Here is a 13,387-nt window from a genome sequence, read left to right as displayed (position 1 = left end):
AGAATCGAAATGTGAAAGAGAAAGAAAAGAGAAGAGAAGTTGTCTCTGTCAATGACACCAACACCAACGCCCACTCACTGTGTTTATTTTAGGAAGATTCTCTGCTACAGTTCATCCACCACTGCAGTTAAATGACACCTGGATTGCAACTTTATGTGCAATAAGCAATAAATCTCATATCAAACTGTATGATGGGGAAACATGTCTGTCATTAGATAAGTAAAATTAAGTTTTAAACAGTCTTAAACAGTGGAATAGAACTTTTGATCCCCTTCATTGATAAAAGCATGTCACATACAACAAGCGTTTTGTTTTTGTTTTTTTTAAGTCTACTCAGAAGAAAGTCTGGAAAATATAATCTGCAGTATTTCTATCAGACGGGGGATTAATGCATTGAAAATGGAGCTTCTACATCAGCTGCTACTGCAGCTACTTTACAGCCAAAGAATATGAACTGAAGACTTTCCCAGCTCCCTCACTCACCATGCATTTCATTGACAACAGCGCCCTCTCTTGGTGTTGAACAGCACAGAGGATGAACATCCTGAAAACAAAATACCCCTCACAGAGCTTCATCCTGACACCCAACATTAAAAATCATTTTTGATTTTGAATCTTTCAAAGAATGCACATGTGCTAGAGTTCACTAAATCATGAAAACTCTCACCACTTCCTGCTCAGGTTGTCTCCAAAGATCGGCTTCCCCTGGAGCGAGATCAGAAACATCTCCTTCAACGATAAGAAGTTTGTGATCAAGCCCATCGACAAGAAAGCTCCAGTGAGTGTTGGAGTGATGTGTGATTGATGATCATTTTTTTACTGTATGGTTTTGGTTACACTAAACCTGTTTTCTCCAGGATTTTGTGTTCTACGCCCCTCGGTTGCGGATCAACAAACGCATCCTGGCATTATGTATGGGAAACCATGAGCTGTACATGAGGAGGAGGAAGCCTGACACCATCGAGGTGCAGCAGATGAAGGCCCAGGCCCGAGAGGAGAAGCACCACAAACAGATGGAGAGGTACAGCACATGTTGCTTTTCCTTTCATTTACTCCTCTGGATGTGACGGCTTTTCTGTTTATTTATTAAACAAGAAAAGATAACTATTAATAATTTTCTTTTGCACTTTTTTGTCTGTTAATAATAGGTGTAGCAACGCCTGTACAGACTGGCACAAACACACTTATTGTAAATTATAACACTGACAGTCACATCAAATATTATATATTATATATATATATATATATATATATATATATATATATATATATATATATATATATATATATATATATATATATATATATATATATATATATATATATATATATATATATGGCTTCCTTACTGTGATTAGGTGTCACAGATCAGCATCAGCTTGTGTGAGAAGTTACTTGGCAGCTTTGCCGTCACTTTACCGTCAGTGCATATCTGAAATGGTGAGAGCACGTAGGGTTATAGGTCAGTATTCATCCTGACCCTGTGCATGCCCACATCCAGTGTGCAGTGGTCTTCATGGTGTATTAAAGGACCACATATGAGCCGATCTTTGAAGTGGACATTCACTGGTGAAGCTTTGTGATCAGCAGGGGGCAGTGTTGCATTAAAAGAAATCACACTCACACTTAACACCTGAAGGGCTGAATCTGTTAGTGCTGGAACAAACTGCGTTTTACTGTGGTGACACAGCTTAATACATTTGTTATAAATATGATGTCGTGCTGTAGAAAAACATGACACAGCGATCAGCACTACAACATCAAGGAGCAATGAACACAGCAGACAATATACAATATGGATCTGAAGTTTGTTTTTAAATGTCATTGGTGAGTCTCAAAGGAGTTTTAAATCGAAAGCAACTGGACTTGGTTATTTGTCTAGGAAGACGTTTCACCTCTCATCCAGGTCATTGGTGTGGGTTTCTGTTGCCGTGGAGACTGCTGCTTTAACTTGTGTATTTGTTGATTGTTTGTGGGTGTGTTGGGTGTGGATTTCTCATATTGATTTGTGAAGTATTTAAAGGTGGAGTAGACGATTCTGAATAAAGACTCAATAAAAACTCAACAGCAAAACAAATACACACCCTCATTCAGTGCTTCGTCATAAGCTCCGCCCCCTGAATTCATGGAGACGTATTGCCAAGACAACCACACTATAATATAATACGTCATCAAACAAACAACATGCACACAAACACCATATCCAAAACACAGTGGAGTAAAAACCAGTGTTTCTACTACATACATTTCTTGTTGACTATTCTGATGGTATATAACTTCGAACGATCAGCTGATTAGTCACCAGCCGGGTGTAACGTTTGCTTCCTGTGTGTCGTCGACAGAGCGCAGCTGGAGAACGAGAAGAAGAAGCGGGAGCTCGCGGAGAAGGAAAAGGAGCGGATAGAGCGAGAGAAGGACGAGCTGATCGAGAGGCTGAGGCAGATCGAAGAGCAGACGCAGAGAGCTCAGAAAGGTGCGACTGGACCAACACCACACGTGCACAGCAAGCGGGCACGTGCTCTCCTCGCCCTGCCTCCATTCACCTGCCATACAAGAGACATGCATTGTGTGAAGTTTACACAAACACTGTTCAAAGTCAGATGCTGAGAGCAATGACTTTCCCAACCTGAAAAACAACATTTTGAGAATTGAGGAGTTTCTCAAACAGCTGTCAGAGGCTGAACAGATCATACTGGTTTAACTTGAGCCAGAGCTTTGGCCATTTAAAAAAAAAGAATATTAGTTGTAAAATCGTTGCATTCACGTGATTTTGATACCAACTCAATCGTGTCTGTAAAATCTCATATAAACAACTATGTTAAAAGTTCAATGTTTTGCCAGGGTCATAGTTTCCTTTACTTCTTTTTTTACTTCTTTGACCAGATACTTTGTGTTTTAAATAATAGTTTAAACAATTTTCTAGTTCACTAGTGGACAAGGTTGATGTACAGCTGCTTGCGTTTAGGCAACATTAAACATTTAACAACTTTGGCTTCTTTTGTCAAATGAGAAAAAGGTTTTACAGGGAGGCATAGTTGTATTTTGTCAAAACATCAAAAAAGTTTTAGTATCAGTAACTGAAAGTCAGGTATCATATTTACACTAGTATCAAAAAATTGATTTGACACCCAGGCCTGTACCTGATGATACCTGGCCCTGTATGAGTCTCAGAATATTATATTGCTACCATGCAAACTTCTCTTCCTCTGAGGACCTTGTCAGCTCAGTATGGGTGTTCACAGACTGCAGACTCATGTCAGGCAAGAAGACACACAACCTATAGATACTTGTGTGACACCAAATATCTTATGTCCCATTTCTGTGAATTTGCATAAAGTTGAGGCTCCAAGACTGTGGGAGGTGGAGGAAGTGCGTGTGTGTGTGTTTTGGGGGGGGGGGGGGGGGGGGGGGGGGGGGGTTACAGCCTCAGGCAGCAACAGCAGGCTGTATTTTTACAGCTTCACATAAATCCTGCAGGTTCACCATGGTCAACCTTGTCATAAAATAACATTGTACAAAGAGATGTAAGGAAAGATAAGTCGTTTGCAAGCCTCGACTCCACATTCAGGGTGTTTAAAAAAAGAAAAAAAAAAGACAGAATGTTCAAAATCTTCACCTGTAAAATTAATTCAAAGCATGTTTACATCTGACACCTGTGAACTGCTCATGTGGAGAAGAAGGTTGGTCTCAGTGCAACATGCATACACACTCCTGCACACACTCACACTTCATCTACATTCATCTGCTCATGTACGAACAGCAAAGACAGTGAGGTGAAGATACGGTTTATTAAAGCTGTCTAAAAAATATTTCACTGTCACACAAATTTATTTTTTGATTAGTTTATCAAATAAATATAATCAATATGTATCATTTTAAAATGTTGTTATGCAGAATGTTGAGACCTGAATGTCATTAACAGATCCTCCAGGGCTGATTAAAGGAACATGATGAAACTGATAAATCTGACTGCGTGTGTGTGAAAATGAACATACACCTGGTTCACACACAAACATTTGTAAAACTGTTGTGTAACTCTGGCTTCACTCGCACAGCTTAAGGATGGTACATAACCCATATTTTTATGTGTGTGCGCGCAGAGCTGGAGGAGCAGACTCGCAAAGCGCTGGAGCTGGAGCAGGAGAGGAAGCGAGCGAAGGAGGAGGCAGAGCGTTTGGAGAGGGAGAGGCAAGCGGCGGAGGAGGCCAAGGCATCGCTGGCTCAACAGGCCGCCGACCAGATGAAGAACCACGAACAGCTGGTATCAACCACAACATATCAACCACACGTTTCCACACGTTTATTCAAATTCCTTTTGTCTGATGCTTTTGTCCAGGTACAAATGACAGGTGACAACAACTACAACTGACATTGCAATCATTCATTTAGCTCCTTCTTAACCCTGGACTGTGATGTCCAAGACGACATCATTGCTCAAAGAAAACTACCAACTTTAAAATATGAGAAGTTTCTTATTCCGCCTGTGTCATGTTGTTGAAAATTGCAAATAGTGTAAGTTTGGGTTTTTGGACTGGTGGCTAGACATCACATTGGATTCGGTTTTGGCATGTGTTTTTTTTTTCAATAGGCTGCTGAGTTAGCAGAGTTCACTGCCAAAATTTCTCTGCTTGAGGAGGCCAAGAGAAAAAAAGAAGAGGAAGCGACACAATGGCAACACAAAGTAAGTGTGACCCCTGAATATTAGTGTGTGTGTGTGTGTGTGTGTGTGTGTGTGTGTGGTGTTTATGTACGTTTGGGCTCCACCCTTTTTGAATCCAGAAAATTTAAATTTGGTGTAAGAAACAATTGATTGGATCAAAAAAAAAAAAAGGGAGTAAAAATCTCATTTTGTGGCCCCTAGTTGGCCTCACTCACACCAAAAACATGGGTGAGCTGTATCAGTGCCATCACCGTGCCCAGGAGCTAATTTTTTGGGATCACGTTTTCTGTCTCTCACTCCTTGTAACTGGCCGTGAGGCCTGCAGAGTGAAAATGGAACGGGGAGGTTCCCTCACACCCACAGTTAGCAGTGATAAAGACTGCAGTGCAGAGGAAACCGGACACTCCCGTCGGTTAGAAAAAAGGGAAGAATGCAGATAAACAAATAAAAGTGCACAGATTATAATATCATGTGCACATGCTGTGCTTTTAGAAATTAAGAAACTGGTTGATCTGCAGTATTATCAGTTACTTCCCATCATCCTCTGCCAAGTTCTGTTACCCATGAGCTGAGGCCTCACCTCCAAACGACCCTGTTAACTGCAGCTACTCAGGAACAGTGTCCTGGCAGCAGAAAACAAAAACATTTCACTCATATATTCCTTTTAGCTTATATTATTTGTGTAGTGTATTATTACAATAGCAGGAAATAGTTCCAGACTAATTATAATATAGTCATTAAAACCTTTATTTAAACAGGTATTCTCACTGAGATCTGGATCTCTTTTTCAAGAGTACAAAAATGTGTAATGTGTACAAAAATAAACATGTACAATTTATACCTGGACAGAGACACACAAATTATATTGTACAGGTTAAACACTGTAAACAAGTGTAGAAATTGTAGGAAAATGTGTAAAATTGCCACATGAAACATTTTTACTATAAAGAGACATTAATTTATTAATACATTTTTCTGTAACCTTACAAATAACCAGACCCTGAAGAAGAGAAAAATAAAAATCTGAATATCATAAAATATCATATGCAAAAACAGCTGACAGTGCATATAGGCTTGATAGTTGATACATGGGTTTAAGAAAAGAAAAAAGTTCATTTAAAAGTTCAGTTAAAAAAGATTAATTTAGTTTTATTCTTGTCTGAAAGAGTTAAAAAAAAAAAAAGCTCAGAAACAGACAGTAAATGTGTCCATATTTATCTTTGTCAACATCTGTAAAGAGTCAGTGTCTATGCATATGTGTTCTCTCCAGGCTCTGTCAGCACAGGAGGACCTGGAGAAGACCAGGGAGGAGCTGAAGACGGCCATGACATCTCCACCAGCGCCCGAACACGACGAGCACGATGAGACGAACGCCGAGGCGAGCGCCGAGCTGCTCAGTGATGGTGTCACCAGCCACCGCAGTGAAGAGGAACGCATCACCGAGGCGCAGAAAAACGAACGTGTCAAGAAACAGCTACAGGTAGAGCAGCGGTGCAAGACAGGAAGGACGGCCCATAAAACATAATTATTACAATGTGGTTCAAGAAGTTTTGTTTTGTGTAATGCACTGAAACTCAGTTCAATGTGTTATAAATCTATTTTTTAATGTAATACTTTTCTTTTTACTCCCATTTTTCTTGCGATTTTTTTTCAGTACACACAGAAAATACACACGCACGCACATACACACCCATTGTCATGCTATTCATCTGCCACCATTGCCTCATGTTGCAGCATGATGTGCACAAGCTTAATGCTTAAAACATCCCAGTTCCTCCATTGACCATGTTTGGGATACTCTGTTTCACTTCCTGCCAATGTCCAGCAACTTTGCACAGCCATTGTAGAGGAGAAAATTCCACGGCTCACAATCAACAACTTGACTGACTTTGTGCAAAGGAGATGTGTCGCACTGCATGAGGCAAATGGTCACGGCAGAAACTAGGGTTAGGCGATTGGTCGAATATATTGGTTATCTGCAATTGGCTGAGTCCATTGTGGTTGGTTTTTTTGGGTTATTTTGTTATTTAACGGTCTGTCTGGTAAATAATGAACCTGTACAGCACAATTCAAAGTGTGCACTAATAGGAACCGACAGTTGGAGTTGGGATATATTATGCACATTCTTGTAGCACTGATTTCCGTCTTTCACAAAATAGCACAGTGACTAAATGACATTTAAGCCGTCGTGATAGGTTGCTGTCTGATCAGTTGGTGCAGAAAAGCATTCATAAATCTGAGTTCTCACATCTGAGAACTACACCAAAAACTGTAAGTGCGGTTGTGCACCCTGATCATCTAATAGCATGTTAACCTCACCTGTTTGTTCTTTTGGAGAGTGGAGGCTTCTTACAGCAGCATGCTCAGCAGGATGGTGAATTCGCAAATGCTCAAGCAAATTGGTAGCAACTTTTGCTGGCACTATACGTTTGCAAAGATGGCAAACATATATATACCCTGTTTAGGTCCCCTGGCTTGCCAGTTGCATCAGGTTTAAAACCAAAATAATCCCAAACTGGTGATTTTGTGTTTTTCCATGATTTGCTGATTGTGCGAATATATCAGCCAGTTGCTGGGCTCACAGTGGCCGGCTGGAAAATTTTGACAACCCTACTAGATAGTGACTCGTTTTCTGATCCACCCAAGCCCCACACCCAATGCATCATCGCCTGAACTGTGAACTGTCATGTAGTTTTTCTGCTGTCTCTCACCACCTCTCTATCTGTCTCTCTCTTCTGTCCAGGCTCTGAGTTCAGAGTTGGCCGAGGCCCGTGACGACACAAAGAAAACGCAGAACGACATGCTGCACGCTGAGAACGTCAGGGCAGGAAGAGACAAGTACAAAACCTTGCGCCAGATCCGCCAGGGTAACACCAAGCAACGCATTGACGAGTTTGAGTCCATGTGAGCCTGGAGGAAGGGCGGACACAACGATGGAGAGGGACAGTTTGTCTCGTTGCCATGTCAATGCCTCACTTTCCTTGTAAAACCCAAAACCTGCTGCCACCGCAGGAACTCCAGCTCTTGTTCTATCGGGAGAAAGACCAGCTGACAGGCTTTGTAGCTTCAGCCTCGCCAAAGCTCTGCCGAACAGCAGTTGGCCAATCACACTGCTACCTGCTTTTTAAAGCTCTGCCCCCGCCCCAAGGAAGCACATGTCTTTTAATCTGTTGGAAAAATAGCAAGCAACGTATCCGGTCAAACATGGACTCATCCCTTGTACAATACTGACAATATTAATGCTTGCATGTATGATAATTAAACAACAACAGGACTGGTAGACAAAGTAAGACCGGACAGAATTGGCTGATATCGTTGCTTGTACTCAACAAAATAAAATGCCCATTTGTAGCTTTTTGATGTTGCTGGCACACTTGTCTGTAAAGCTTTAATATCTGTACCTTACTTTTACTTCTTTTGTCATCAGTTGAACAATTTAAATAATTTGTTTAAAAAAAAAAAAGAGAAAAGAAAGAAACGCCTTATTCGCCTCATTTCCTTCCCATCTAGTATTACCTTTTGTTATTCTGTGTAGAGATAGTTATCCTGTTCAGTTCTGCTGTCAGTGTCATTGATCTGTTTGTGTTACGTCAGATAACTTATCCTCTTGAACGGCTGTCAGTTTGCAAACGCTCACTCTGAGCAAACAGATATGCAAACTAAATCTGCTTGGTTTTAATGCTAACTCTGCTGGCGTTCTCCATCCACTGAAACATTTGTTCAAATATATATTTTGCCCCATAATAAAGAATGCATTTATATTTCCAACTATAAAGCTACAGTATGATCTTAAGGGTATGATCTTAACATGCCATATTCTGTTATTTACTTAGAGCGATTAGAGTAGATTAGATTGTTCTGCATATAGGAACACATCCATATGCACAATTAATGCGACTACAAACAGTGTAAGCAACAAACACCAGTGTGTCTTTTTATGCTTTAGTACAACACAGATTTAATTCATTGGCACAAGAAGACATTATTGCTGGGCCTCTTCAAAGGAGCTATTTTGGATCACTTAGTTATTTAGTTCTCACGGATATGCTTCACTGATACCAGTGACAGCTGGCTGCCATTATAAATAAGAATTCATTTTTAATTACTTGCCTGGTTAAATGAAGCTAAACGAAAAAAGAAAACAACAGGAATCTTTAAAATGACAGCCAGAACAAACTCCAGAATGAAAGATTTCTACACATGAAAACTTAAAAAAAAACTTTTTTAAACATGTTCTTATGGGGGGTAAAAAAAATTCTATTTGGATTCATTATATATAAAATCTTATAATGCGCCTGTTTTATTAATCTACATAATCCTGAACCGTAGTTCCTTCCATCAGAGGCCCTCAGTGTCAAACCGAAATATAGTGTACACACCGCTTCAGAGCCAGTAAGGAAGCTCACGAGGACCAAACAATCCATGAAAGCTTGAGTAGGACTTTTATTGCTCACTTATACATCACACACAAGAACAGTCGGTTCACAACAGCACAACAGTTTCCCAGATTCAGTGGGTATGACAGGTTGGTTTTATGTTTCATTGCCTAAAACTCAGTAGAGTTCCTTGGCCCTGCAGCGTAAAGAGACCCACTCCCAAAAGACTTTTTCATACGATATTGGGAAAATGAAGAACAAAAACATAATTAATGACATGAAGGTAAAATTCATTTAGGGAAATACGTTTCAACCAATTTCATTTGAATCTCAAGTTTGTTATCTTTTTTTTTTTTTTTCTAAAACGGATTATTTATTTGGGCTGTACATAGAAAACTTTAAAATTCAATACCACCTTAAAGCAATACCTTTTGTCAGCCTTGCACATTATGCTAAAAAGTAAAATAGATAGACAACAGATTTTGACTGGGCTTTGATCAGACCATCGTTTGGAATGAAACTCTTCATCTGCCCCAGCAGGATGCACAGTGAAACAGCAGCAGTGTAAAATACTAAATTTTGGTTTAATATAACCACCGTTGACCTGAGCAAGGGAAAACATTTGAAAGCAATACAAAGCCTTTTACTTGGCTTTGGTCCCTGAAGAGGCAGCACTTACATAATTTCTGTAGCAGAAATGAAGCTATATTAAAGCACATTAGGAGTAAAGGTGAGAATGGACTGTGATAAACAGGGACATTGTTCTAGATATTTTACACTTATTTTATTCCCATTGGATAAAACAGCTGGATTCAAGGCCATTTTAGTCAAATGAGCTACAACTTACATCTGTCTAGAGGAAAGCCACACATACATTTTTAAAGGTGTGCTCAGAATGAATATTAAGCAAATTTTAGACAATATATATGAGGATGTGAGCAGAATTTCACTTTGGAAAACCCACTGACCTCAGAGCAAACTTTCCCCCTACTCAGTTTCCATGGGACTCAAGCATCTCAAGGCATTGTGGGATAGCTGGCAGCACAGGATTGACCTATACCAAAGGATATATTTGTACTATAATTGCCCAACAGCTCCGTGATGATCTGCCAGAAAATAAATAAGTAAATTAATAAAAAAGTAACGGTGATGTAGTAGTGGGCAGGAAAGCCCTGACTTTTACTAGACGGAACTGCAGTTTTGTGCGACCTATGTCATTACACGCACAGGTACAGGCAAAACTGTTGCTTTGCTTCTGCCTTGCTGAAGTCATAAGGCCTTCTTCACTGAGATATACTCACATGTCACAGTAGGAAAACTACAGGAGTGAAAACATGAAACTAATGATCCATGAAGCGGCTTCAGTGTCAGCGGGCAGGTGTTGTGCAGGCCATCGTTAACATCAGGAGTAATACCTGTGCCCGCCTGCACACGCTCCTTGCTAACGAGCCAGCTTCCTCCCACACGTGTGCGGTTTGATAAGCAAACAGTCCCACAGACAGCGTTGCTTTCAGTGGATCCTCACTGCTAAGGCTTAAAGTTAAGGCGAACACTTAAAACGTTCTAGACAATATCCTCTTCCTGAACGCAGAGAAGACAAGAAGCTGCTGAGGAATTACAGAAAGAACTGGAATTCAGTTCTGAGGTAAGTCCAACACAAACACTTACCCAACAGACACGCACACACGCATTTGGTGCGGACATTGCAGACGAAATGAACAACTACAGCTAACAAGTGTGAAAAAAAAAAAACACTGACCACAAAAATATTCATACTTGTGTGGGGGGAAAAAGAACAAAGCAAGGCAGAAATTTGCTTCATGTTCAGTCTGAACTCATTAAGTCAAGCAACACTTGTGGAGAAGTCAAAACACAACATAACAGTAGCACGCTTAGCAATGTGTACATCCCCTTATCCAGCAACACTTAAGTTTCCTCTTGTAGATAAACATCACATACAATTAGAAAAATAGCTCTTTAACAAGTTCATGACAGTAGAAAAATAGTTTTTGCCCTCATACACTAAATGTCAACACAACACCTTTAGAGGTTTGTTTAATTAAATTAGAGAGTGTCTCACCGTGTGGCAAACACTGACACACGGTGCCAGATGAGCCAGATGAGAGCCCCTCAGTTATGACTGACTAACTCGGCCGTCACACCACAGCACATCAAGGCCGTGAGAGCATCGGAACAATAATTCAACTGACAGATGGTTTAGCTGCGTGATGACTGAGCTCTTGTTCCTGAGAGTGACACCTTTCACGTCGCAGAGCAGCCCTGGAGAGGAGAGCCTTTCATGGGAGACAGAGCTCGGTCATAATAAAGGAACAATTGTTGTGGTGTGGTTTTTAGATTCCTGGCGAGGGCATCATTAAATATTTGGAGCCAGGGGCAAGAATTTGAAAAGCTTTGAGCTAAGCTTCTTATAAAGCTCTTTTCGCTGCACCCACACGCACAGTCTGTCTCAGCTCCAGCCGTGTTCTGAGTAAATACTCTTCTCAGGTGCAGTATGACGTGAAGAAGCTTCAATATGTCTCAAACACACCTCTTTATATATAACACTTTTTAAAACGGGTAATTTTCTGCCACATACTGTGAATGTTTTGGGCTGACTCCTCCTCTACCCAAACCACTGTCTCATAGTATTCAAGCTACACAATACCAAGGTTTGACATATAAACAATGTGTTCCCAAAAAATGCATTTGAGACATTCTCTTCCCTGCACTTGGAAAAACAGGGAATAAATACCCCCTCATATAAATAAAGGCTAAGTACCAAAGGTGACAAAGTCTGCCACAAATACTCAAAATATTCAACTCGAAATATTTTTTTTTTGTTTAAATATTCTCATATAAAACAATGATCTTGTTTAAAAAGTTTAAAAGGATACAATTTGTATCAACAAAGAGAGGCGTCATCTGGCTACAAGATATTATACCGACCAGGCAAGAGTTTTGGCTTTACAAACAGTTCCTTGGACAATTACAACAATCCCATTGGTGGAGATAATAATAATAGAAATAACAACATTATTATTATTATTATTATTATTATTATTATTATTATTATTATTATTATTATCATTTCATACAACAAACACAGCCCAAAGTGCTTTACATTAATAGAACACAAGCTACAAATACTTTTTAAAGAGAAAGCAGACAAAAAAGAGAAAGCTGAGTGGTTTAAAAGATACTGATACTGATACTAAAATTAATTATAATAATTAATTTTTGTTAGCAAAAACAAGCAATTTGATTGGGTCTGAGAAATTTTGATGAGCATTTTCACTATGATTTGATATCTTATAGCTTTTATGATGATTTGATCAATAAAGTGTTGACAAAAATGACTGTTGGTTGTAGTATGTTTTTATGTTTACAGTATATATTACTTAAATCGGTTTTAGTTGAGTTTGAATTTAGCCAATGAGATTATTAATGCCTCTAAGAAAGGTTTGTACAACTAAAAACTACTATATCTATTGATGTTCACTGTAATGATATCGGTAAAATGCTCTGTGGGAAGATTTTAATTTTAAGAAAGTGTTTCCCAACTCTTGCCAAACTGTTCCTGTCTTTTACTGCAAAGCTTGTGGATCTGTGTATTCAACAGACAACGACATAAGATTTACATCCAGTGTTAGGCAGCTAAACCCTCCCTGATGGTGACGCTGACAAAGGAGACCCTGTTTCTCATGCACAAGACATTCACACACATTAAAAATGGTAATAAATTAAGACACATTTTACATTAAAATGGAAATAAAACCAACAATTCTATCTAAACATTTCTGGTGACCATGGTCTCAACAGCCACCTTCATGTGACTTAGAAATTTTATGTGGTTTAAAGAGGGAAAAAAAACAGAAGGTGGGTTATGAAAAAATCAGTACTGAAAGCTGATGAACTGTGAAGTCAGCTGACAGTGAACCAAGCAGAGGAAATAAACTGTCATTCATAAGTGAACAACAGCTTGGGGTTTTCGGGTGGAGTTTTTGCGATCTTCTCTTGCGGGTGCCGCAGAGTTTCACTTCCCTGTGGGGGGAAATCCACAAAATGTCACCACAGCATCTGATCTGCCACCTGTCAGACTGGAGAGAAACCCTTGAGCTGAGCTAATCTGAGCATTAAATGCAGTAGGAATGTTTTTGCAATGGGACAGTGATATTTTACGATTGACTCTTTTTTTTTTTTACATACTCCATGTTGTCATCTCAGTGACTGGAAAATTTCACTCAGATGGAAAATACAATTTGAGCAGTACTTTTACCCTGATATGATTGCCCCCCCCCCCCCAAAAAAAAAAAGAAAAGAAAAAAGACAAGAACAACAAAAAGTGCCAAAA

General features: G+C 39.6%; 1 protein-coding gene across 4 annotated transcripts in view; it reads left to right on the top strand.

Moving 5' to 3' along the window:
• The window catches only part of LOC139623277 (radixin), a 41,647-nt gene extending 33,212 nt beyond the window's left edge, over positions 1-8,435 (top strand). For all 4 annotated transcript variants that reach the window (XM_071481384.1, XM_071481403.1, XM_071481375.1 and 1 more), the window contains exons 9-15: positions 682-778; positions 858-1,021; positions 2,343-2,473; positions 4,101-4,261; positions 4,589-4,681; positions 5,931-6,140; positions 7,404-8,435. In XM_071481384.1, the coding sequence (XP_071337485.1) occupies positions 682-778; positions 858-1,021; positions 2,343-2,473; positions 4,101-4,261; positions 4,589-4,681; positions 5,931-6,140; positions 7,404-7,568 (1,021 nt within the window). In that variant the 3' untranslated portion in view covers positions 7,569-8,435. The remainder of the gene's footprint in view (positions 1-681; positions 779-857; positions 1,022-2,342; positions 2,474-4,100; positions 4,262-4,588; positions 4,682-5,930; positions 6,141-7,403) is intronic.
• Positions 8,436-13,387: the final 4,952 nt, after the last annotated feature.

Source organism: Trachinotus anak, unplaced genomic scaffold (genome assembly GCF_046630095.1).
Source record: "Trachinotus anak isolate AG129_WGS33_773 ecotype Australia unplaced genomic scaffold, CSIRO_AGI_Tana_v1 ptg000001l, whole genome shotgun sequence".
Lineage (NCBI taxonomy): Eukaryota > Metazoa > Chordata > Actinopteri > Carangiformes > Carangidae > Trachinotus > Trachinotus anak.
This window is presented reverse-complemented; position numbering and strand designations above follow the sequence as displayed.